Source organism: Lipophrys pholis (assembly GCF_963383615.2).
Source record: "Lipophrys pholis genome assembly, chromosome: 7".
Lineage (NCBI taxonomy): Eukaryota > Metazoa > Chordata > Actinopteri > Blenniiformes > Blenniidae > Lipophrys > Lipophrys pholis.
The window spans coordinates 17764181-17788094 of NC_137638.1; the positions used below are offsets into that span (position 1 = coordinate 17764181).

At 43.2% G+C, this 23914-nt stretch overlaps 5 protein-coding genes across 13 annotated transcripts in view; 1 reads left to right on the forward strand and 4 right to left on the reverse strand.

Annotated features, from left to right (window-relative positions):
• Positions 1–12: 12 nt before the first annotated feature.
• On the reverse strand, positions 13–4841 carry tcn2 (transcobalamin II). Of its 6 annotated transcripts, XM_080467309.1 has the most exons (12): positions 4406–4841; positions 3985–4150; positions 3514–3588; positions 3212–3279; positions 2564–2753; positions 2306–2475; positions 1825–1977; positions 1166–1338; positions 893–1067; positions 626–806; positions 427–545; positions 21–333 (listed from the first exon to the last, which is right to left on the reverse strand). In XM_080467309.1, the coding sequence occupies exons 4-12, from the start codon at positions 3267–3269 to the stop codon at positions 272–274; spliced, it is 1281 nt and encodes a 426-aa protein (XP_080323435.1). In that variant the 5' UTR covers positions 3270–3279; positions 3514–3588; positions 3985–4150; positions 4406–4841; the 3' UTR covers positions 21–271. The 6 variants fall into 6 exon arrangements, with proteins under 6 accessions (XP_080323432.1, XP_080323433.1, XP_080323435.1 ...); XM_080467306.1 differs by having other exon boundaries at positions 13–333; positions 3212–3282; positions 3514–4150; positions 4406–4681; XM_080467307.1 differs by lacking the exon at positions 4406–4841 and having other exon boundaries at positions 13–333; positions 3212–3282; positions 3985–4081.
• ccdc117 (coiled-coil domain containing 117) lies at positions 4580–9349 on the forward strand (the record flags this gene model as incomplete). The annotated part of the gene is given in 6 exon segments (XM_080467311.1): positions 4580–4594; positions 4596–4723; positions 5076–5126; positions 6259–6519; positions 7506–7652; positions 7806–9349. Coding segments are annotated over 6 exon segments (843 nt in total). The 3' UTR covers positions 8047–9349.
• On the reverse strand, positions 8517–12971 carry LOC308112084 (uncharacterized protein). 4 transcript variants are annotated; one of them, XR_013935471.1, is made up of 15 exons: positions 12691–12971; positions 12495–12614; positions 12307–12420; positions 12004–12234; positions 11660–11761; positions 11415–11585; positions 11204–11335; positions 10888–11111; positions 10660–10786; positions 10503–10586; positions 10205–10416; positions 10036–10062; positions 9781–9850; positions 9448–9592; positions 8624–9183 (listed from the first exon to the last, which is right to left on the reverse strand). XR_013935471.1 is itself a non-coding variant. In XM_080467297.1 (15 exons), the coding sequence occupies exons 1-15, from the start codon at positions 12697–12699 to the stop codon at positions 9061–9063; spliced, it is 1950 nt and encodes a 649-aa protein (XP_080323423.1). In that variant the 5' UTR covers positions 12700–12947; the 3' UTR covers positions 8624–9060. The 4 variants fall into 4 exon arrangements, 3 of the variants coding, with proteins under 3 accessions (XP_080323424.1, XP_080323423.1, XP_080323425.1); XM_080467297.1 differs by having other exon boundaries at positions 9448–9654; positions 11204–11332; positions 12691–12947; XM_080467298.1 differs by lacking the exon at positions 10036–10062 and having other exon boundaries at positions 8517–9183; positions 9448–9654; positions 12691–12957.
• Positions 12972–15009: 2038 nt separating this feature from the next.
• Positions 15010–17081, reverse strand: LOC308112090 (uncharacterized protein). The gene is made up of 6 exons (XM_080467312.1): positions 16989–17081; positions 16486–16540; positions 16309–16409; positions 16085–16139; positions 15888–16004; positions 15010–15787 (listed from the first exon to the last, which is right to left on the reverse strand). The coding sequence occupies exons 2-6, from the start codon at positions 16538–16540 to the stop codon at positions 15282–15284; spliced, it is 834 nt and encodes a 277-aa protein (XP_080323438.1). The 5' UTR covers positions 16989–17081; the 3' UTR covers positions 15010–15281.
• Positions 17082–18700: 1619 nt separating this feature from the next.
• osbp2b (oxysterol binding protein 2b) overlaps positions 18701–23914 on the reverse strand; it is a 51584-nt gene continuing 46370 nt past the window's right edge. The window contains exon 14 of the mRNA XM_080467296.1: positions 18701–23116. Within this exon, the coding sequence (XP_080323422.1) occupies positions 22974–23116 (143 nt within the window). The 3' untranslated portion in view covers positions 18701–22973. The remainder of the gene's footprint in view (positions 23117–23914) is intronic.

Sequence of the window (23914 nt, forward strand, 5' to 3'; positions counted from 1 at the left end):
AAAATCAAACATGGTTTTGAAATAACATTTTTATTTTGCACAATCAGCTTCTTTATTACAATATTAAGAATCCATCAAAAATAACATTTTACAATTCATGGACTGAAATCTGAATATTTTTAACAAAGATTGTTGAACTTTTTCCTAATTAAATGTATAACCTTAAAAACACATTTCATTCAATGATGATGGCAACAGACAACTTGAGTAAAATCACTGGTTAAAACAATAACAATACTCAGGACCGAAGTCTTTGTGATTCCCTGTATCTTCAGTAGCTTGTGTTTCTGATAGTGATCCTTTGATCTGCTACAACCTTAAAGTCACCAACACCTGAAGGAGCAAAATATGAAACAACAGTTAAATCAAAACAGACTACAGATATGTTGCGTGTGTTTGTCACAGTATGATGTGTGGTCCTCTCACCCTGACTGAGCGCAGTGCCCTCAGAGGAGAGGTGCCAGAATCTGCGGTCGCTCTGTCTGGCCTGCTCTCCGTTGACCACACTTAAGAAAGGTCCAAACAAGCTGGACTCTGTCTCAAATCTGCAGGACAACATCACAGATCAAATATAGTCAATCATGCAGACTTTATAAAAATACTGTGGTGCACCATGGGGACTCACGTGAAGCCAGCACTTTTCTCTTGGAGCAGCGTGAGAGCCTCCAGCAGGGAGCTGCTCTTTGGGACGCTGACAGAGTAAACAGTTGCTTCTCCGCAGGACATCACCACCTCGACGGTCACGGCCACCTTGGTCTGACTGGGTAGGACCACCACAGGATCTACGGGCTCCAGCACCAGAGTGTCTGTGGGAACAGAAGCACCACGGCAACAGCAGTGAGGATTCCAACAACAGGAAGGCCACATATTGTTGAAAAATCGTTATTCTTACCATCCTCATGGAGACAGTCCTTGCTTTTCACTGAGAGATAAGATTTTTTATTCAGAGCAGGTAGCATCTGCGATATGGACATGGGGTTGTGGTATATGTTGTTTCTGGCTGCTGTCCTCAAGGCCTTCATTGAAGGAGCACAATCTGCCACCTCACTGCCCATTGCCAGTAAAGCCTGACACACAACAAATACATCCATTTTAGCCACAGTGATTTAACTCTCTGAGATGTCAGCCAAAGGCCAGGGAGGAACAAAGGAAAAAGAAACCTTACTTGTACTGCAAGTCCTGTGCTGAACTCATTCCCAATATGACCATCAGGCCTACGAGCTGCCAGAAGCTTCTGCTTGGTCATTGTGATAGCCGTTTCTAGCTCAGCAGCATTCTGCACATGAGAGCCGGAGTCCTTCACACACTGGAGAGCCATTCCAGCCATAGCGTAGGTGTCTGAGAAAGTCAACCATAATGAACCAATGGTTTGTTTGTTTTTTGGTCCAAACTTAACTGAAGATTTAAAAAGTTGTTCACTTTTTCACACCTCACTAAACAAATGGGAAAACTTTTGTGAAACAAAGGAGAAGGAAGTTGTATCATTAAAGTTTGGACCTATAAAACTACCAAGTAAGTGACCACAGACAGTATTCTTTAAGTTTTCAATGTCTAAAATATCAATTCAAATGTAATTGCATCTTTGGTATAATGCACAGTTCACTCACGTCACACAGTTATCTCGGCATACAACTTAGAAGTTTTTTTCTTTTGTTTACAGATGTGTACACTCGTCAATACAAATCATCTTACATTGATAATAATGCTGCTAGATGATAACAGGAGGACTAAACACATCTGTAACACAATTTACTGACGTGTTTTGGTACGTCCTGCATTTATATATACATTCATACAGTCCACATATTCGATATTCTGGCTCACCAACACTCTCAGTTTCTCCGTGTTTGAGCTGCTCAAGCTCCACTGCTTTGATGAGCTTGTTGGTGACATGGTTGTTCACCCGGATGCCGCTGACGCAGAGAGCAAGCACACCTAGTGAGTACTGGTAATAGTTGGTCAAAGGGCGTTGACTGACTGAAATAAAAGAGAGAAAAGTGAAAGAAATGACATCATGTTCAAAAGATTAATAATCAGTTTCTTCACAGCCAGGGTCATTTTTACATTAGTTTCAGTTTAATTGTTGAATAGCTGAATCTTACAAGTATAACTAGTATAACCAACAAATAAATGATGAAATGTTACCATTTTCTCTCTTTTTTTTTTGGTACAGTCTGTTTTATTAGTTATCTTTAACATCCATACCGAGTAAACTTTGAACTCATGTTGCAGCACAATGAAAAGCAGGGATTTGAAAACTCTTTGTGGCCACAGGGGCCGTCCTGAAGGTCAAAGGAAACCTTACATGCAATGTGCTCTTTCTCTCGTTCCATCTGCTTCTTCAGATGTGTCAGGAGTGTCTCACTCTTGTCGCTGACGGTGAAGGTGATTGTGTTGAGATCATGGCAGGAGGATTTCAGGGCCAGAGTGTACAATGCCAGGAGGCCAACCACAGACTGGCTGTTAGACAGAGAGCTGAGAATACCACAAAGTTACTTCAACTTAGTGCATACTCACCAAGTAGACACAGTAGGACAAAAAGCATTTGCAAACATGATCAAACCTTTGAATGTCATCGTGTAAACGGTTTTTTAGTCTATTGAGGTGTTCGCCCTCTTTGGCATGGTTGTGGTTATCAGAAAGACGTAATGCCAGGTGGACACTGGGATTGGGAAGTCCTTCCTGATTATCCAGAGAGCGAAGGAGATTCTTGTTGAGTGACAGGAGCAGCTCGCTCTGCGATTCACCAGTTTCTGGTTTGAAATGATGTGACAGATCAAAATGTCAGCACACATACATGGAACATAATACAAAGGGTAAGATTTCCATTCTAGTGCTGACATCAACATTGACCTGTGAATTGCAAAACCACAGCAGCTGTGTCAGCAGAAAGTAGAGAAATTGTCAAGACTGGGTCTTTGTTAATTTTGTTCAAGTTCCCACTTTGAGTGCCTCCTCCCAATAATACACAGATAAACATTTCCAGTGTTGTGTTAACTTGATGATTATTGTTCAAGTATCAATAAAGAAGGAGTGATATGAGGGCCACTCAAATAAAGACATAATTGCAAAATCTGTGGATTTCCAGACCAGATGAGTCAGTGTGTAAACTGAGTTGCCCCACAGTCCTTTCAGACTTAGTAAGCACAATGTGTGTTACTTTTTTTTATTGATCAGCAATAGATTAATCTCTTTAAAAAAAGTTACTTACCACATGGTTTGCTGGAGGTAACAGCCAGCAGACCAGTGAGTATAACCAGAGACAGCATTGTGGATGACCTGCTGGGAAACGCAGCCGACATGAACAAACTCACAACAACAGAAATATACTATGTGAAGTCTGAGGAGACACAGAACACATATATCACACAAATAATCTGGAAAAATACACTCATTAGCTATTAGACATGTAACAGACTATAACTGATCGTGTCACTGGTTTTAAGATCTTGGTTGTTAAAGCAGTTTAGTGATTCGTTTCGGCAGAAATGACAGTGAACTGCAGGTTGTTACCTATTCAGAGTGTCCAGTGTGAATAATCCGAGCTGAGTGAGGACTCAGGCAGAGACAACAGCTTCTAGTATTTCACTGTCACATGACTCATATAAAAGATGACAACACAGTGGAAGAGCTGGAGAACCAATGTGCGTTTAGCACATCTGTCTAACAAAACAATAATTAAATAAAATGTTTGGTAAATACAAGTCAGAAAAATAGACTATTATTATAACTAACATATACTTTAAAAACAAACGGAACTGTATTGTTTTAATGACTACATTTCCCATAATGCATTTTAGCTTCTAAACGTAACTTTACGCACATTCTAGAACATTGGCGAAGTCTTCACGCGTGTATGGTACAATCCTACCATGGCGAAGCAGTCGACCTCTTTACTCTACTTTTGATTGGCTGAGCCTGATCCCTTTAAGATACCCACAACCAATAACTTCTCGTATCAGGCCCAAAACCAACGAAGGATACAGATAGCATCCAATCAGAGGCCGAGGAACGCGTGTCAGTGCGCCTCTGTAGTAGGATTCGTAAGACGCCCCCACTGTACAACTCACCGTTTCAGAATAGCCATCTAACGTCAGTTGTTCCAGCCCACCTTTTAGGACAGTCCATTTAACGACCGATTCCTCTCCTCCTGCGGTGGGGCGATGTTATGTTAGTGAAGCCTTTAGCTCGGGAGCCTTTGACAAACGAGACTTATTCCCCGAGCTAAACAATGTGAAGTGAACGGAGGCGAGCTAGCGACGCGTCGACAGCAACAACAACCCCAGTGAGGGGCAGGGCGGCTGCACAGGTCAGTCTAACGCTGCTGCTTCACTCCACAAAGTTTCCATTCAGCCAAAAACTACATGCCAATATGTGTCGCCACGGCAGGTAAATACAGCCTTACCAATGCCGTTGTAGCTAGCTCGAGAAAAGCCTCGTCCAAACAGACCGTAGAAGTTCAGCGTCGTGTCGCTGCCTGGAATTACCCCCATCAGCTCGTCTGACGGTTACCTGTCTTAATCTCCCAGATTAGATATTGTAATAACGACCTGCCCGTGTGTTGTTCTTTTCTCCCTCCATGCATCCCCCTGCTCTCTGCTTGCAGTGACCTGAGGTTTCTGCCAGCCATGTTTTCATTCTCAGGCCCCACGAGCCTCCCAGAGTTTGACTTCGGACCTCCGAGCACGTCCGCCCATCTCCAGAGAGCAGCCGCCGCCAGCAAGTATGGAGACGATCACCTGAAGGCTGCAGAGCACTTGCACGAGAGCTATCTGTCACAAATGTTGTGGTCGCATTTTAAAGGCAGTTTTGTAAAGTTGAAGTGATGCAGTTTGTGTGCTGTAGGTGGCAGAAGTGGGTCCCTGTGGTAGAGCTCCAGCCCCGGTTGTTTTGACGATGTGTTAAATTGGAGACAGACTCCATGCTGGATTTATTTAAACTGGCAGGCTGGGACCAGCTCATTGTCCTACTAACTGCATCGTCCAGGCCATCAGTATAGAATAACATTAGATTAGAAAATGTCACTCTAAATCATTCATGCATTATGTTTGTTTTGTCACATCTCTGTTCTACAGCAGCTGGGAGACACGATGCCTCAGAAAACACAGGAGGAGAGTGGATGATGAGTGAGTGACAGACACATACTGAGCTTGTCAGTTACTGGCACCCAGTAGTTTTACTCTGCAGTTTGGAATGAACCCACAAATCAAGCAACACTTTATCCTGATCAATCGAAATGTTCCAATGTGTACAGCAGCATCAATAACCCCATGAAGTGTTTTAAATAGTAGGACCTGGACACAAAAAAAAGTTTCTAATCGGTAACATTTGGTTGCTTAATGTTTGGCAATAGCAGCAGCAGGACCAGCACGTGTGCTCCGTGTCATCGTACTACTGAAACACTCAAGACTTTGACCTCAAAACTATTGACGTAAACACTGCGTGACACATTTGGTCTTTCTAATCTTCGGAATTCATCATTTCATTGATGCCCACAATGTTTTCAGTAGCAGAGTAGCAGGATGTCACGACACCGTTACGTAACTGCACCATACATCAACGTCACGTTAAGTTCATGGCCCTAGTTTACATTTATAACACATTAACCCAGAAAGAATGTCACTTTTCTATGAAAGTTTTTTTTAATCATTGGTCTTGTTATTTGGTGGCCTTTGCTCATGGAGCTCTACTCAGTTCAGAGAAAACGCCAGCTCACTTCAGCTGAACTGTTTTTAATGCCATACTTCTTCTTATTTACAGTTCATGTATAAACACTCAAATATTTCTTGATTTTATTCCACATTCTATTTGAACAGTTTCCTCTGTTTCATGACTGAATAAATCTGTAAGAATAATATGTCATGCTCTGAAACAGAGATTTGGAATTGTGGAGATTTGAAACAAGAACACTTGTGATACTCCCTAACAGTCTTGTGAATAAAAAAAACTGGATGGCCAAGCACTTTTTAAAATGACATTAAAGTTGTAAGTTTTAGATCATTTCAGGCCGCATGAGCGCTGGAATTAAAAAGAGGTCAGTCTGATTTATCCAAGGATTAACAGGACATTTTTTTCTTCTATTTAGATGGTACAAAAGTGGTTTAATTGTATTTATTTGTGAAGATATTCTGTATCTGCAGCTGGAAATCAGTGCCAGTGACTGTGTTTAGCTCTCTTGTAGAACTGTTCTAGATACACGTTTCATATTTGGTAACCTGGTTCAAATATGTTAAAACGTCCTCATCAATGTTTTATCAGGGGGTGCAGTGCCAAAAAGAGGAGATTAATGTTTGAGGCAGAAGTGGACATTTCAGAAAACTCAAGCTTGCATCATGAGTGGCCCCCAGCAAGCAGATGCCCCCCCGTGTCAGCACAGCAGGCCCCCCCCACGCCTCCACAACCCTGCACCACACCCCAGAATCTGCCCGAACCCCCCTCCCCCCTGTCCAGACCTGAAGGCGAGAGCTCCAGCATGGAGATCGAGGCAGCTCAGAGGAAGCTTCGGGAGATTGAAGACAGGTACTTTGTGTTTCCTGACAGCTGACTGTTATTCCACTGACTCTTGTCAAGGTTTCTCAAGTGTTTATCTGTTGAGAGGGTGTTTTTATTTATTTATTTTTTTTTTACTCACGCCAAAAAAATAGTTAGCGGTCTATTTCTGATTCTTGAACTTAGTTTGCTACAAGTTTTATTTTTTCACATGGACTCAGCCAAACCATCTAATGTTGTTACACCCTATGGATTCGATCATGTGGCTAATAAAAGAAAATGAATACACGGTATTATAAGACTGAGTATTAAATATAAAAGGTAAGATTTCAGGTTCAAGAAGTTTGCAGATGGAAGCTTTTCTGAGAGAGGAGGGGTGTGTCCTCTATCACATGAAAATAGCCTGTAACCCCGAGCGAGGCCCGACAAATCCCACTTTTAAATAGAAACAGTGCCTGTCCCTCGTCCACTTTCTCTGGTGAAGCCAGTTCAGGTACAAAGTGTGTGTGATTAAAATTTAGTTTGTCTTTGCAGTGTTGAAAATCTTTTTCTTAAAAAGACAGTACTCGGACTCCAAATGTCTTATTTAAATGTAATGAAGCTATAAATGATCAGAGCACATCTACATGTGATCAGTGGGGTCAGAGCTGTGTCTCAGTTGAGGGGCTGCAGCTCCTCTGGAGGTTACTGGAGGCCGAGGAGGTCACATCGCAGCGACGTGCTTCTGGTTCCACGGCTGATTTAAACGCAGCCTATAAATGTTTCCCTCGGAGGAAACGTCCTCTCAATGAAGCAGCCTCTTCAATAGGACACAGATTCTGACAGCGTTCACATCTCCTCCTCTGTATTCAGGCTGTATATGTCAGATTGACCGACTGCTGAGCTCAGGACGGGGGGGGGGGGGGTTCCTAACTGTAATGGCAGGTTTCTCCATTTGTTTTGTATTCTGTGTAGCGTTGGGGGTTAGTGCACCCTCTGTTGTTTTAAGTCCATACTGCAATATGAATGTCACATAGAATAACACTAGAGGACGACGATGAGGATGAAGATCTGGATGTAGAGCCAGCTCCCCGGCGGCCGGTGCTGGTGATCTCTGACAGTCTGAAGGAAGGACTGCAGCGCGGCATCAGTGACATCCTCCCTCACACTGTAGCCCAGTCCGTGTAGGTTCTCTTCATTTTCTCACTAGAACATTTGATGGTGAATTAAGGCACAAGCAGGTTTAGCTTGAGAAGGTCTCGAGATGATTTTATTCTCCTCCCCGTGTTACTTTGTGTCTCACCAGCGTCTGTTTTTCTTTTCTTTTCTTTTCCCAGGAGTCATTCCTGCATGGAGCTGGTTCTGTGGCGACCACCAGACGATCCTTTCTGCAGGCGGCTGAAGGGCTCGTTACAGAAACAGCGCAAACAGACAGTATCGCGGCAGCCCCCGACGCCGTGTCCGTCGCCCGTCCCTCACAGCCCCCTGAACCCCTCCAGCCCCCCCGCAGACACACACTCTCCTCTATACAGCTTCCCCGAGTGCCACGGCTCCGTGGAGGAGGACATGGAGATGTAACCGTGCTCGTTCCGTTCGAATGCGATGCCAAAGTGAAAGACTACGACTCCTTTCAAGCCAGTCAGCTTCAAGCTTCTGGCTTCATATAAATATCGTGCAGCTCGTGTAACTTGTCATTTCCTCTACAGTCTATCAGTTTGTGTTTTCTGACGTTATTGCCAGTCAAGTACAAGTAATGTAATAACCAATCAAACTGACCAGTTCTATTAACGTAACTCTCTGAGGTCGACAGACAGAAAGCCTTAAATAATTTATTTCATATGCACTATAGCGGTAACATTTGTCTTGAAACACAAGTCCATTTGTACATACTCTTTCCAGAGCCCGTTGAATTGTAAATATGATTTTCCTTTTGCTGCATATCGGTGTGAGGCACCTGAGTTCTTCTGTTCAGACTCCGGACGCCGTTCACAGAAGAAGTTGTTCCCATTTGTAGAATCACAGTGGAACAATCATCTTCCCATAGTGTTGAGCTGAATGCAGTTTTAATGATTCGATTGTATTTTCACATGTACAGTTACATGGCTAGAACTGCACATCCAGTGTTCTTTTATATTTCTTTTCTTCTTTTTTTTTTCATTAAATTGCCCATTTACAGACACAGTAGGCAAAGCTGGTTTTCATTGAAATGCGTTTTGTCGTCATTTCAGTGTGAAGCTTGTGATTCTATGGGTCATGTTGGGAAGATATGTCCGTTCTCAGATATGTAAAGGAGCGGCCTCTTGAAGACCTGACATCATTCCCCTGGAAAAATGCTTTTCAATGTTTAAATTTTATCACCTCAAGTCCACTTGTACTCGTCAGCTTTATGAGGTTGTGTAACTCATATGACTCTCGAGTTTACGGCGAAACGTGGGCTCATCACTCGCTCGCAGTTCACTGTAACTCGGCTATAAAATCTGACTAACATGCAGGAATATGGACTTGGTGACCACGTTGTCGTTTGTCACTGTGACCTGCTCGTTAATCATGTAATAGCGAGGCCTTTTCTGGGCCATAGAGTGATGGTTATAATCACTGAGGCTCCTGCAGAGTTTTTCCTGAACTTTCAACAGCGTAACGTCGCTGGTGTTGGTCCACTGGCTCAGCGAGGGTCGACGTCCCCGCTGGAGAGTGACCTGATGGACGTTTCATGACCTGAGAACAAATGATATAGAGGATTGTCATTAAGCTCTCAGCAGGACTGTGAATTCATTCAACACATTTTGAGGGAAATTCAGGAAAGAATGTAAATGTAATGTATCGGCACGAACAATCTCCGTTTTTCATACTGGATCATTAAAACCAGATACTCTTTTCCGTTAGTAGCTGTGGACAGTTCCTGTCATTTTTAAGGTTATTTACTCATTTGCTGTGCAACTTGGGAGGAAGTCCTGACAATACTGGCTGGACAGAACTCACTGCAGTGAGATAAGCTCCTGGTCCATCTGAACGCACTGTTTCTGAGGGATCCGATCTCCACGTGAAGGACTGGTTTTCAACACGGAGCTGCTTCACTCTGCTCTGCAGGTAACGCAGCAGCTTCAGTGAAGCCACGTCGGAGGGGCTGTGGGGGGCAGCAGACACCACAGCATGAAGGCAGGGCGAGCAAACGGCACACAGAGCTTCCTGGTGGGAGGAAGATACCAGGACAGACAGTTCTTTAGCGAAGGAGCACAAAGTATGCAGACAAAACACTTTCTGTTATCTAGGGGAGCTTGCTGTTCATGCATATAGCAACAGTAAAACATTCACCTTTGCACCAATCATCTCGACTTCAAGCCTCTGTGGTCTTATCCTCTCGCTTTGAGACTTTGATGATTTTCTGAAAGACAAAAAGACAACTGACCTGCATTGGGACGGTTTTTAAAATAATAATTTTTTATTATTATAATAATAGTAATAATAATAATAAACAGGTCTAAATGTCATATGACGATGAGTTCATGCTCTAATATGGACAGACAGCATGTTAGTACCTCATCTATTTTTCAAACAAACATAGTTTACCTGTCCCTCAACAACTTTGCCTTGCACCTGTCGGGTGGCACAGATTGTCATAAAACATATGAGCACAGGTGAGAGTAGTCTTCTGTGTATAATTAAGATTTAAGTATGAGAAATGATTTCCTCAACCAGAGAAGTGTTCTGTGGTTTGACACACAGTTTTCTTCGATACCTTTCCAACTCGGCCGTCAGCTCTTCTTCAAACTTGCCCGCCAGTCGAGCCGTGGTCTGCTCCTTCCACTGAGCCATGCTTCTCTGAACCTGCTGCAGCTCAAAGTCTTTGGCTCTCAGCTGCCTGCGGAGCGATGCAGCCGCTCCTCCTCCATCAGCGGCTCCGTCACTCAGGTGAGCCCATTTCAGGCTGCTCAGCTCTTCGATGTGCTCCTGAGTCAGCGGTACAGAGAACGAGGTGTGAAGTGAAGTCGGCGTATCCATACAAACATGAGCAAGTCAAGGTGCAGGAATCGTACCTGAATGAGTCGCTCTTTGACAGAATTCAAGGCCTGATCTCTCTCAGCTCTCAGCTGCTGCCTCTGGATGCTCAGTTCTCTCTCCTGAAATCAAATAAACGTGTCTATTTGCGCTGAAGAAGACATTTAATTGTCTGTTTAAATCCATCAAGTCCACCTTGTCTTTTCTCAGCCGCTCGTTGGACTGTTTCTGTGAATGCAGCTGCTGATGTAGGTGTCTGATGAAGTGCTTCAGCTGCTCCCGTACTGTTCTCAGGTGTTGAAGAGCTTCGGCGACTGTCAGACTGCAGTGTGACAATACAAGCATTAACAGCTCATCAACTTTCAAGTCTCATTATCAACCACACTGTGATTTATGCACGGAAGTCCAGACCGGAAATCCCACCTGCTACGATGATCCTCAGTATTTCCATGTTGCTCCACTAAGAGATGGAGCTGCTGGCACTCTGCATCCAGCTGCTGGGCCCAGACTCTTAGTTTCTCTTCCACTCCAGCTCTGATTTGGTTGTGGCTGCTTTCCCTTTCCTCAAGCTCGGCCCGGAGCCCATCTGTCTCTTTCACCGCCAGCCGAACATCCTGCTGGAGCTGCAGCGCCATCGCCTGACTCTGCTGTGACGGCACATAACGCAGTGTCAACTTTTCCGAGGCCACATCTGGACACATGTGTCCAAAGGTTATTGCTCTCTGTGGTTTCCCTGCACCTGGGCCATGTGTGTCTGTAACCGCTGCACCTCGGCCCGGTGCTCCTCTTTCAGGGATTTACAAATGGCAGCCAACAGAGACTCCTGCTCTCTCTGCTGAGCGCAGCGTTCAGTCTGCAGCTGCTGCACCTTCTTTCACAACGAAAGAAAAAACAACTTGCAAAGGCAGACTGAACATGTTTCAGAAACTTTTCAGGATTGTGATACTTACAGTTTTTAGTTCCACCGCTTCATGTTGAAGACCCTGTGCGACACTCCTTTCTTGCCGAATCTCCTTCCTCCAGCTTTCCAGTGTTTCTCTCTTCTGCTCTTCCAGTAAGGCACGCTGTTGAACTCTCTCAGCATCCCACTTCATCCTCTCTTCCTTCACTGCTTCGTGTACCTGACAGTGGCGTACCAGGCAAGCGTGAGGGGAAAAAAGCCTGCACATGTGAGGCAGAGCATCAAATAAAGTACCTTTTGCAGGGCTTCTACATTGACTTCCTCTTCACGTTTCTTCGCCTCCTCCTTCTGCTGCTGCAGAGATTTCCTCAGCACGTTTATTTCTTCTTCTTTTCGCTGACAAAATGAGAGAAGACGCGTCTTTAATTCATCGTTCACCAAACGTGCAATTGATTATTTCTCTGTTGTGACTCTTGAGAAAAAAAAACATGTCAACAAATTCTTCGTTTTGATGTACAACAGTATTGAATTCTGCACGTTTGAACCTGAATGGCACTCTGCAAGTGCAAGTTTATTTTTTTCCATTTAAAAATCAAATTCAATAGTTTTATTATTAGAAAAAAAAACTCCCCTCATACCCTCATTTCACGGGCCTGGTCCTGAGCTTCCTTCAGCTCGTTGTCGTGCTGAGTTGTGAGGTGTTGTAGCTCCCTCTTCTGTCCGTCTATTTCTGTTTGGAAAGCGTCACGCTGCTCCTTTGAATCCAGCAGCTGCCGCTCTTTTTGGGCCAACATTGTCTCCAGAGTGCCCACCCTCATCTTCTCCTCTCCCAATTCATCCTGCAGCTTGCTCACTCGAACCTCGAGGGCCTGACAGCAGGAGGAGCAGAAACCGATTAAAACAAGTTGTATTAATCTGACTAACATGATGTGTAGCACTACCTTAATCTGTGCTGTTTTCTCCGTGTGTTTTTCCTCCAGAACGCTGCATCTGTTCCTCAGTGTTTTCTCCGCCTCTGTGGCCCTCTGGAGCTCCTCGCAAGTCTCCTCCAAGTTCTGCTCCAACATCAAACAACTGATCAATGATTCATTCAATCTTATCACCTCGGCCTTATTAATACACAGTGTACCTCTTTAATGGACTCCAGCTCCTCTCTCGCGCGCCGCTGCTCAGTGAACAGTTGTGTTTTGGCAGCATCCAGCTGCCTTTCTATCTCCTCCCTCTCCAGCACCGACACGTGGACATCAGTCTGTTTATCACAGGAGGAGAAACAAGACATGAGAAAGGAAATGATTTTAAAAACTAAATCTGTCAGGTTTTATTACCCTGTTCATGGCGGCTCCATCGTTTGGAGTGTGTTTTCGCTGGCTCAACACTGTCAGGTCTTCCTGGATGTCTCTAACCTCGAGGCTCACGGACTCATTCCGTCTCTGTAGTTTCTGCAGCTCGCAGCTGCAACACACATTGTTTTACGATATAAAATAAATCACACACACACACACACACACACACACACACACACACACACACACACACACACACACACACACACACACACACACACACACACACACACACACACACACACACACACACAGGAGAGGATTATGTTGCTCCATGAAGTCATGTGATACCAGAGAGACTCCTTCTCCACCCTGCGGTCTATTAATACACACTCCAAAACCCTCTTCTCCTTCTCCATCTGTGCCATCTTTGCCGTCAGCCGCTCTAGACCCTGCAAGGCATGCTGGGAAATAATCCATTAACAATAAGTATACGTGAGTCTTCACAGTTTTCACAAGAACTCCTGAACACGCTGTGCGTTACCTTCTTTTTCTGCCGCAGCTCAGCGAGTCGAAGCTCAACGGCTCTCAAGTGAGTCCTCCTCAGTCTCAGTGCTGCTTCTTCTTTCTCACATTTCTAAAGCACACAAACACAAACCCAATCTCACACATGTATGCAGCAGAACTCGGTAAACTGGAATGAAACCATCTCCTCAAACGGATGTTTATTCCTACTTGTCGGAGGTTAGAGAGTCGAGTTTTCAGTTTGATCCAGTCGGACTGTGAGGTCCGCTCAGATCTCTCACTATATATCTCTTCATCAGTGTCCCTGTCACTCAGGGGACAAACACGTCTGAGACACACAAAAATACACATTATATACAGTCAGCGTTAAATATTTTAGGTGTGTTTCAAATCTGTTGAATGACAGAATTGTACATATTTAAAAAAAAAAAAAAAGTCAAATCACCTGACAGTTTCTCTTCTGCTGTGTTGAACTTTACGGGCAGAAATACTTCTGTTCTGTCTGCAGGGAGATCTCTGAACTTTGTAAACAAAAACAAACCCCCAGTAATCTGGTGATACTTTTGTTATTTTAGAGTCATAAAAAAAAAAAAATGTCAATCTTATTTCACCTGCTGTAGACTGAGGGTCGCTTTCTTCCTGTGTGAGTGTGTCAGAGTCGCTCTGGCTGGTGCTGGGGTCGTTCAGGTCTGTGACACACTGAATGAGAGACTGCCACCCTTAACAGAAGGTGGTACAAATCATTCCAACGTCGTCTTTGTGCTTCAGTTCAGTTATTATAAAATCACACGTGAGCGTCGTTGTTTAACATGAACTACAATCAACTGTGTGTTTTTGAATGAGGCTGACTTCTTACCGGGGCTCTTGTGAATGTGCTGCCTCACTTGCTCCGTGCACACTGTATCAAGGTCGCTGTCGATGGACACGGTGTCAAAACTCAACACCGGCACGCCTGTGAGGGAAAACCAGCAGCCAACACTCACTGTTTTGACTGAGCAGATTCCCAGGAGCGCTGGGTAGACCATGTTTGCAAAACTACCTGCCAAGCATCTGGCCTTTGGAGAACAGCTGTTGTTGTGTTGCACATTTTCATGGTCTGTTAAAACGTCTGCAGTTTGAGAGGCTGAGGGACAAGAGGGAGAGATCAACGGTCTGCCAAGCTTCAACGCTCGCCGACAGCACACACAGCAAGCGTGCTGGAAAAGGGAAAAATCATCGTGATTTTCAGTGAAAGTGTTGGTTGTACATGTATGGAAGGAAAATCACTCCACACAAGTAAAAGGTCTCGTTTTCTAAATCAAGTCATGAACAGCACGCGGTAAGTACCAGCAACTTGAGCCAATTCAGTTTGACTTTAATTAAACAATGATGTACGCCGCCAGCATTAAAGAAGAATTTAATCGTGTCAGCAATCCCATAAATCATAATAATGCCACTTTAAAGCCACTCTGGAGCGGCTGAATGCCTCCTGTTGGGGAAACTGTCCCTCAGTTTAACAACTGCTGGATGAGCTTCAGAGTCTCTTAAATGGACATTTTCTACTAAGGTGGCTGAAGACGCTCTATTATTGGCATGAAAATAATATCTACTGCGGTTTATGCTTAGTCCTTTGAGTGTTCAGGTGTCGGAGCTGGTGAGCTGTAGTTATTGCTCATATCAACCTGCTCAGGCTTTTATTTACTGGATTTCTTCATTCTTTACGGAGTTCTTCCCTCCTCCTGCCCCTCGTCGCTCCCACAGCCTGAGGTAGATGGCTGTAGAGTCGGCCTCGGTATTTCTTCCTCTCTCTTATTGCTCAGAAGAATTTATTGAGTTGCTGTTTTTTTTTTTTTTATTCCTTTGGCATGTGCAGCAATTTAAACTTGGTCTGATTTATCTATTGTTAGAGAATCTTAAAAAATCATTTGGAAAAGCCCTGCAGGGAGACTATTCATATCAAGTTAATAAAAACCTCCCCGACAGCTGCAGAGAAACTCTTGGAGATCACGATGTAAGGCAAACAGATGGAAGGGGAATGATGGGAAGGCAGATGGATAATTGTTGTTTTAATCCTCATTAACAGCTTGAGAGCTCTTCGTTGTGGCAAGAGATTTATGAGATGTGGGGTGCTACCTACCACAGCTATCATCAACCAGCGTCTGTGGCGCTCGGTTTCTAGGTCCAGCTCTCTCACACACGTGTTGTAGATTTAAGTTCCACCTATTTTGACCTGCTTCGATTAACTGGGGACAGACAGTGGTAACTTTGTGGGTTTTCGACGTTCTTCTCTCAACAGGACCAATGTTGTTGTTGTTGCTGTATTCTTCACTCTGGCAGGCGCTGTCACAGCGTGTTGTCTCCTCGGCTCCGTCTGGTTCCTGGGTGCTGCCCTGTGGCACAGCCAGCTCCACCATCTCCTCACTGAAGCGCTTGAAAAAGTCTTCTGTGCAGATGCTGTCTGAGGGCGGCTGTGTTTCCCCCGCCATCCCTGCTTCCTTACAGCGGTCTCCAAGCAGCCTCTCCAGCCTCCAGATGACCTGCTCCCTCCGGGAGTCAGCTGCCTCTTTGTCCGTGGACCACTCGTCTCGCCTCTTTTTAGTTTCCTCGTGAGCGACAGGGCTGCCAGCGGTATCTTCTGATATACAGAAGAGGGATATCATTACACTGGACTATTGCTCAATTACAACTATGACACCTTTTATGAAAAACAATTTAGACATTGACATGATGAGTACCTATTTGCTCTGTAGTTGGGGTGTGCATCAATTCAAGACAGGACATTGGAGTGTCGTTGGTTTGACTTGTACTTCCCAGACCTGTGTCTTTGCTCAGAGATTGGCTCCAACTATGAACTATTATAAAAAAAACAAAAAAAAACAAAACATTAGATGATTTAAATCTCAGATAATCTGCTCTTCCCAATAGAATTCACCTGCATCGTTGCAATCGAGCTCCCTAGAAATGGCCCCGTGCATCACAGGCTGCACCTGTGGACATTAATGAGACATGTCAGACTAGTTGGGTGGTAAAAAGCGAGCTTACGCTTGGAGGTTGGGTGGATCCTAGTCTCTGTGCTGAGGACTGACTATGACCAGGACGGGCGAACTGCAGGAGAATGAACTCCCCTGAGGGGATCAAGGCAGAAAAATTGCAGACCTGCAGTTGATCAAGTTGAGCATCCATTGCATCTAGAAGGCGGTCACAGTGGTCCAGTTTGAGGAGAGAATCCCATTTAAATCCACCGTTGACGCTGAGATCTGTGGAAATAATCAAAATGTAAAATAAAATTCCTAGCAGGTCGGAGAAGTCAAGATGCATAATGTCATTTCTGACCAGTGTGAAGAAGCTTGTCAGCGTCCTCTTCATTTCTCTCTGCCATGTCCTGCATCTGAAGACCAACACACAGAAAGATCAGCTCTCCGTCTGAGTTGAATTCTCTGGTTGAGTCTGGCTGCTCAGCCATCAGGAGGACAGGAGGGGGTTTATGTTGCTCAGTTGTCCGGGAAACCGAGACCATTTAGCTTGTTAGCAAGACAAACCGACTTGTTTTCACTGGGGAGGCTATAAATTCCTGTCTGTCCCACTCCCCAAAGTGAACACAAAGTCCCCTCCAACTCTCTGATGCTGGCTTTCGTCTCTCTCGTCTTCAGCCAGTTTGAAGGACAGTCTTCCCAGTCAGGAATATACATATAACAAGTACTTTACAATTAGAAGGGCTAGTCTGAACGTGTGCATTAGAGTCAGCACGTACAGAAAGTCACTAACCTTAAAACACAAATGCTAAAACTATGTTTGCACTATTTATTAAAAAGGAGGACAAAACGTGCCAAACTTACAGTTCCGATCAGTGCAGCTCCTCAGTTCTGCAGCAGCAGCGGCAGTAAGTCACTCTGAGCTGATGCACAGCTTCACGCTGCACCGCGATGATTGACAGGAGCGGCCCGTTGCTCTGGAAACCGTCAACAGCAACCCGCACGCGGGGACACGTTCCACGCAGGCGCAGGACTGTGACGTCCAGGCGCCAAATTTAGCGCCAAAACATCGTGAATGCAGGCTTCTGACGCAATGAATGTTTTAATCTCACATTGTGATGGTTTTTATTCTGATTTCCTCCCGCAGATAATAAAGACACTTGATTTAGCCTCCACATACTTAGATATTTAGAATACTAAGAGTCTACTGGATGATGGCTTTATGAGTTTACTGATTTCAAAGTCGACCCCCTACTTATGGATAGAAAATAGTTCCATAGCAAAATAATGTCTGTATAACCAAATTCAGTCATTACAGAGGTTACTGAACCCTCAAAATAACTGTAAATCTGATTAATACCAAAATACCAGCTCTCTTCAAGCGCCACTGTGTAATAAGGTTTACTTTCTAAGACATCAACACACGGGGTAGTTTTGCCTCAGATGCCCCACTCTCCTCTAGATGTGTCCGAAAATAAAAAGGAAGGTAAAATGTGAATTCTTTGAAAATTAACTTATTTACTATAAAAAAAAAAAAAGGTTGAATATTGATTCTCAATATAGACGATTTTATATAGATGATTTTAAAACACTTAACAATGGTAATGAGTGGTATTGTTACCTGTGTTACAAACAATATTTCAAATCCATGCCAAGTAGCCCTTATATTAATCGTTACACTTGAATAAAAAATGTAAGTTGGTTTGAAGACCAGACAAGATAATGACAGAGAGCATCAAGCAACTAAAGAGTATATTACCACTATTTATTTATATTACCACTATTTATAATCTAGTTATATGACTGACAAGCCTCTGCAGTTATGTATACAGAAGCATGTCAAATATTTAAGTGAGACCCCCCAAAATACTACAGCATCAATAAAATAGATTTATCATCTTTCAAGTAAAAACTGAAAAACTGGGCACTTCATAGAAGATATAAGGCCAGACTGATCTAATAAAGATGAGGCCTACGGTATTTCACTAGTGGAACTATTAGTTAATCGTTTTTCAATTTCATTTATTAACATCCAAGTTTAATTAGCAATTACATTAAATTCTGTCTAAAACAAATGAGTGTCAAAACTTTGAAGGTCATGTGTCTTTTTGTTTTGGTTCTTGTCTTTGGACTTACAAACAGGAAAGCTCAAAGTGAATTTAAATCGTAACTTATTCCTACCTTGAGTGTCAATTGTAAAGCATTCAGTCCAACACGGCCTAAATTCTCCTTGACCACCATGCTAGACTGTATTAAGGTGATAAATGAACTTGATTTAAGGAGGACATTGGCTTTGTTCTGCTGCTGTGTAGGTTTAACTGCAGCACATAATCTCCTCCAGTTGCACTCCTTTCAGCAACGTGAGGCGTGCAGCCAGATAAAACAAACGGATGTCATCCTGAATGTGGAATAAAAGTGAATCCTTGGAATCAAGTTAAAGAAAACAGATGCTCGTGTTGCTTGTTATTCCCACAGAGAAGTTGATTTCTGCTTTATATCAAACCAAGAATGACCATTTGTAAACCATTCAGAACTCCTCCTTCTAAAATAAATGAAATCAAGACAAACATCATGTGTCAACAATAACAACTTTATTAACTTTTTTTCCATCAGGGTGTCTTTGTTGATCAAAGACATTGTTATTCCAATAGAAATCAGGAGGGAAATAAAGACAAAAAAAAGAAAGAAAAGAAAAGTAAACAAGCTCAGTTTAATCTGTTCCACCTGAATACACGTGTGTATTTGATAGGTAAGAGCAGTAGTCAAGGCAGGTCAGTCTGCATCAGGCCGCCGTAGTGACACTTGTCATCCTGTAGCTTCCACCATCACGCAGGTGATTAACACCACCATCTCACCACAAAGCCACGAGTCACAGTCCAACCAGAAGCCGGAATCCGTTCAGTCAAGGCAAATGAAATCTCCCAGCTTCTGCTTCAAAACTGAGCAGCATCAAATGAAGCAGCTCACATTGAAAACACCAACGTCGGAGTGATGGCACCCATGAGAACGAAGTAACCACAACAGAAAATTAAAGCTAAGGCTCACAGCAGAGCGAATTAAAAGTTGTGTGAGATAAGATTACAACCCTCCGAGACAGGGAAGGCCGACGAAGAGGGTTTGTTTGTCTCCACTTTGGTTGTTTACCCTTTTTCAATGTGAAGCAGACAACTGCTCTGTTTGAAGCAACAGCAGCCGTGAACCAACAAATACATATTTCACTGCGTTATTGCTACAGCTGTCTCCATTATCATTCAAAATATACTATGTATTCTCAAATATAAAATCATCTCACACATACTAAAGTAAATCTCTCGTGAACATCCTTTCTGATGACTTGACTGTGCACAATGACGCAGAGTGAAACAGTCACTGTTCTGCGTTTTGAATAAAAGCCTCCGTCAGGACCTTGTTTTTAGATATATGCCAATAACGCGACAAGACAGGAAGCAAAGCGGCAGATTAAAACCAATGAGGTCATTCAACATTGGACTCCTCTCTCAGATGTGTATGTTCAGCTCACAGTAAGGCTACGACAAGCAGCTGCTTAGCTTAGCATCGACGTTCCGTCCTGTTCCGTCCAAAGGTGAAAACAACAGACAGACTGTTACGTGTTTCTTGTTTATCTTATTCTATGCCAAAATGCATGCACCTGAGGGTTACCTTCAAAATCTTTAGAAGCAAAATGAACAAACCAAAAGTAGTTGTGTTAATAATGAAGACTTTTAGAGACTTTTTTTTTTTTAATCTTTGGGTTTTACAATGGCTTTTTGTTTCCTTCCAGTATATGTTGCTGAACCAGAAGGTTTTCAAAGTGTGGGAGGACGAGCTGCCACCGCTCTGCTGCAGCACAGGAAGCTTTCATTGAAACCAGCCATTTTTTAAAATTTTGAATTTTCAAGTTAAAAGTTATTTTTGTTAAAGGCTGTTGGAATCTATAGACAAAGAAATGCATCAGTCGCTATGCAAGCAAGTTAGAAATGTAGTTGTTAATACGTAGAAAGGCTCATTGAAATGATTCTCCATTACACGGACTAGATATTCTGTTTTACAAATATCTTTTAATACAACAATCAATAGCTTTGTGATTTCTTCTAAGAAACTAGAACCACACTGGGAAAAGACACCGTCCTGATTTGTCCTGCAGCCGCCCAACCCTGAAGCTCTGAGCTCTGAGGCTGCCCCACACTTTGGAAACCAATGAGCTAAACTAAGCTGCTGTCCATAGCCTTACGCTCACTGCAGGCCTGAGAGCAAACAGTGGAGACATCTCCTCCTGGGAAAACCCGTCACTGTCATGGGTGATACGTTATTCATTTGAGTTTCTGGAGGAGATATCTAGTTACAACCAACAATCAAAAATATATTAGAACTTTTGTTTAAAGGATAAAGAAACACCTTGTTTTTGCAAAAAAAACCAACATCAATCATCGTTTCATTACTAAATAATGAAGAATCTCACGGATAAACATTTTTAAGAGCTTATATTAATACACTGCATTGTCACATCTTCACAACATAGGAAATGACCCAACCGTGCCATCAGTGAAGATCAGAACATTTCATTTCAGAGGGTTAAGACCAGAGTGTTTTTGGCCAAATTGAGATGAAATTGAGGTCTCCAAATTAAATTTCATCAACTCAGAATCAATCTGGATTAAATTTTTTTAACTTACAGCAAATCCTTCAGGCTCATTGAGTGGCGTCTTCAGTTCTGAGCTCTGCTGTACAGATAATCCCATACTCAGATTAGTAGAATTATTCTCCATTTTACAATATCATTGTATTGTCACAAAATATTCACACAAACAGGCTGGATGGTAGATACAACATCTCCAACCGTGATTTCTACATTCCTAACAATAATTACAAAAAATACTAACTGGTTTTCAAAACTCCTGTCGCCGTAGACTTGTAGTGCACAGGTCAGGGGACTCGTTCCCTTGTTCAGTCAGTTAAAGGCAAAAGACTCAGGATACCTTTGTGAGCTGATCCAGATCAGCGTGTCCACAAATGGCGAGAAAGCGGCGGCGAGCCTGGAGCGGTCCTCTGTGTGGCTGCAGCTGACTGCACAGTGGAGAGCGTGCAGGAACCAGCCCCGCGTGCTTCTGTGACCTCTGACCTCCCGTCAGCTGAAGCCACCGCCGGCTCCTCAGAGAGTCTGCTCCAGTCTCAAGTACAGTAAAATCCCAGGGGAAACGGTAGAGCTACAAACTAGTGAGGGATGGAGCCTGTGGGTCTGGCGTAATGCACACGGTATGTTTCTGGGTATACTGGGCGGTGATTACTGGATGTCTCAGTCATTACGTGTAGTCCTCCTAATTTGTACGATCACTGGGGGGGGGGGGGGGGGGTGTTAGTCAAAACGGTCACCGGGGATACGAGGGGGCGTTGCTATGGGAGAGCACCAGAGAAAAAGGTAAAGTACGAAGTGAAAATTACTCAACAGCAACACAGATATGTACTAACCTCTAATCATCCACAGTGGAAAGTGCGTATTCGTCGATGGGGGATTCTCTTAGAGTGATATGGATGCACTGAAGTTCAATGTTGTACTGCTGCAGATGCACTAACGTGTCACAGCTAAAGGTTCAAACTACTACTGCTGAACGTCGCTGATCAGAATCACGAATGGAAAATGTCTCGAGCATGTTGAGATGACTGAAATGTACTGAAGCTCAGTCGTACAAGCCGCCAGAATAACTCCACGGAGACCAGCTATTGACTGAACTAATCGGATGCACCTGAAGGGACACTCCAACATTCACACTAAGGAAAATAGATCTCGGCCCTGCTGCATATTTCACCACTTCAAATAAATATGAGCTAAAACACTTTTTTTTCTTTTTTTTTTGCCCCGATCCAGCATCAGCTTTTTTCTGTGAAGACTCAAACTATTTAAAATGAATTTTTAAAAAAAAATCCTCTGAAATAAAGTTAATCTAGGATATAAAAACACACCTGTGAAAACTCTTTATGTGTCTATTTTCAGACCACAGAGCAGCTCTGCTGGTTTACACAACAACGTCACAGAAACGTCACAGAAACCTGTGATCTGTTAAAAAAGGCAAAATTTGACGTGAACTGAATCGCATGTTTTCCATGATTATATCACTTATTTCTGTAATTATCTATACGATTTTGAGTTTTTCATGTGTTGATGTGATTGTGTAACACTTTGGGTCTCCACAGTTAGTCTAAGAGATTTCCAGACATTGAATTCATGTCGGTGCCTCTTTGCTTCAACCCCCAGAGTATTTGATATCATTACCTTGAGGAAAAGAACAGGAGCTAGTTTAAGGTTTATACAGTAGATCCACATTAATCTCTATTGTGCTGGATGAAACAGAGGCTGAGGACACTTGTTTTGCCTATGGCTGAACAATTGACATTTGTATTGAACTATTCTGTTTTCTTTTGGCTCTGAATGACGTTGTCTGTTGATAATCACGAGCTGCTTTGATTTGGGCTTCTATCCTATTGGTAAAACTCTGCAATGGACACAGAAAAGTGCATTGTGGGTAGCATTTACAGAGCACCGGAGGATCAGGACTGTGCAGGTGCTTTTATTCTGTGGTGTTACAATCTCATCATCTCACATCCACACGCTATCTCAATGAGGTGTAGCCAGGAAACACCCCCCACTCTTTTCCCCTTTAAAAAAAAAAAAAAAAACTGAGCGAGAGTGTACATTATTTGGAGGTACAGTGTAATCCGAGAAGGTGTGAGACGTACACTTTCTCATGCTCACAGAGGTCCACATGGCGCTCCTAAAGCCAGCTACACTCCCTTGCATCGGGACCAGGAGATGAGCAGAGCCCTGTCCCGTGAGGTTTGGTGTGTGTTCCCGGGTTAGAAGATGTCAGGACACATGCTCCAGTCCTGTCTATCCTTCGACTCCCAGTAGCCTCCCTTGTACACAAAGTTTGTTTCTCCGGTGATCGAGTCTCTCCTCTGGTGAAACCACAACGGCTGGTAGCCTTCATATTCTTTACCTGGAGGGAGAAGGACACGTTATTCAACCAGTGACGTTTGAATCACCCTCCGCTGGAGGAGCCACACTTGCAGGCAATTAACTGAGCAATCAATTCACCTTCATACAAATGTGTAGATGGAGAGCAATCAATCATTTGGAATTGCGCCAAATGTGAACTGAGCTTTAACAGTGAGCAGATTGGAATCAAAACAGCCAATAAAAATAAGATAAGCGCAATATATGAAACATAAAAGCCTGAATCAATAGTGTTGAAGGAGAAAGGTAGAGTCATTTTGGAACTTCAGAAACTGAATGACGAATCTGATCCTTCAAACCGAAAAAAACAGGCCAAACAAAGGAGAAGCTGGAGGTTTTTTTTATGTGTTAATATATGAAGAAAATGAATGATTAAACTCACTATATGAGCCCATTTGGCATCCCTGTTGTGAAAGCATGAGGTGTGATCACATCTGACAGGTTTCATCCTTATCAAACAAACTACTGCAACTTTGCGCTGGAATTGCCACCTCAACCCTGGAATGTTGCAAAACTCTTCAAAGTGCATCGAGGTTTGTTGTGGAAGTTGAGAAAAATCTACCCAAAATGTTATCTGTCCTTTATGGGTTCTTTTGTTATCATAGACCAGATAATCACATCAGTGTAAACACAAAGTGAATTTTACATGAACAAAGATTTAACTTGTTGGTAAAAACACCAGAAAAGTGTAGAGGAGTTTGAATGAATCACTTGTGAACGTGGCTTCACCACAACGCACGGAAGATTCTTTCAAAGTTGAATCAGTTGTTACATGTAATAT

Coding starts and splice junctions, on each gene's coding strand:
- tcn2 (XM_080467304.1), bottom strand. Junction 2,754..3,211: donor TACCTCCAGCAAACCATGTG/GTAAGTAACTTT, acceptor ATTTCAAACCAG/AAACTGGTGAATCGCAGAGC. Junction 2,476..2,563: donor TTACACGATGACATTCAAAG/GTTTGATCATGT, acceptor TGGTATTCTCAG/CTCTCTGTCTAACAGCCAGT.
- LOC308112084 (XM_080467297.1), bottom strand. Junction 12,421..12,494: donor AGCTGGAGTCCATTAAAGAG/GTACACTGTGTA, acceptor ATGTTGGAGCAG/AACTTGGAGGAGACTTGCGA. Junction 9,851..10,035: donor GCAAAGTTGTTGAGGGACAG/GTAAACTATGTT, acceptor TTTGTCTTTCAG/AAAATCATCAAAGTCTCAAA.
- LOC308112090 (XM_080467312.1), bottom strand. CDS start 16,540: ATGCAGGACATGGCAGAGAGAAATGAAGAGGACGCTGACAAGCTTCTT. Junction 16,140..16,308: donor CTCAACTTGATCAACTGCAG/GTCTGCAATTTT, acceptor TAATGTCCACAG/GTGCAGCCTGTGATGCACGG. Junction 16,005..16,084: donor GCTCGATTGCAACGATGCAG/GTGAATTCTATT, acceptor TTTTTATAATAG/TTCATAGTTGGAGCCAATCT.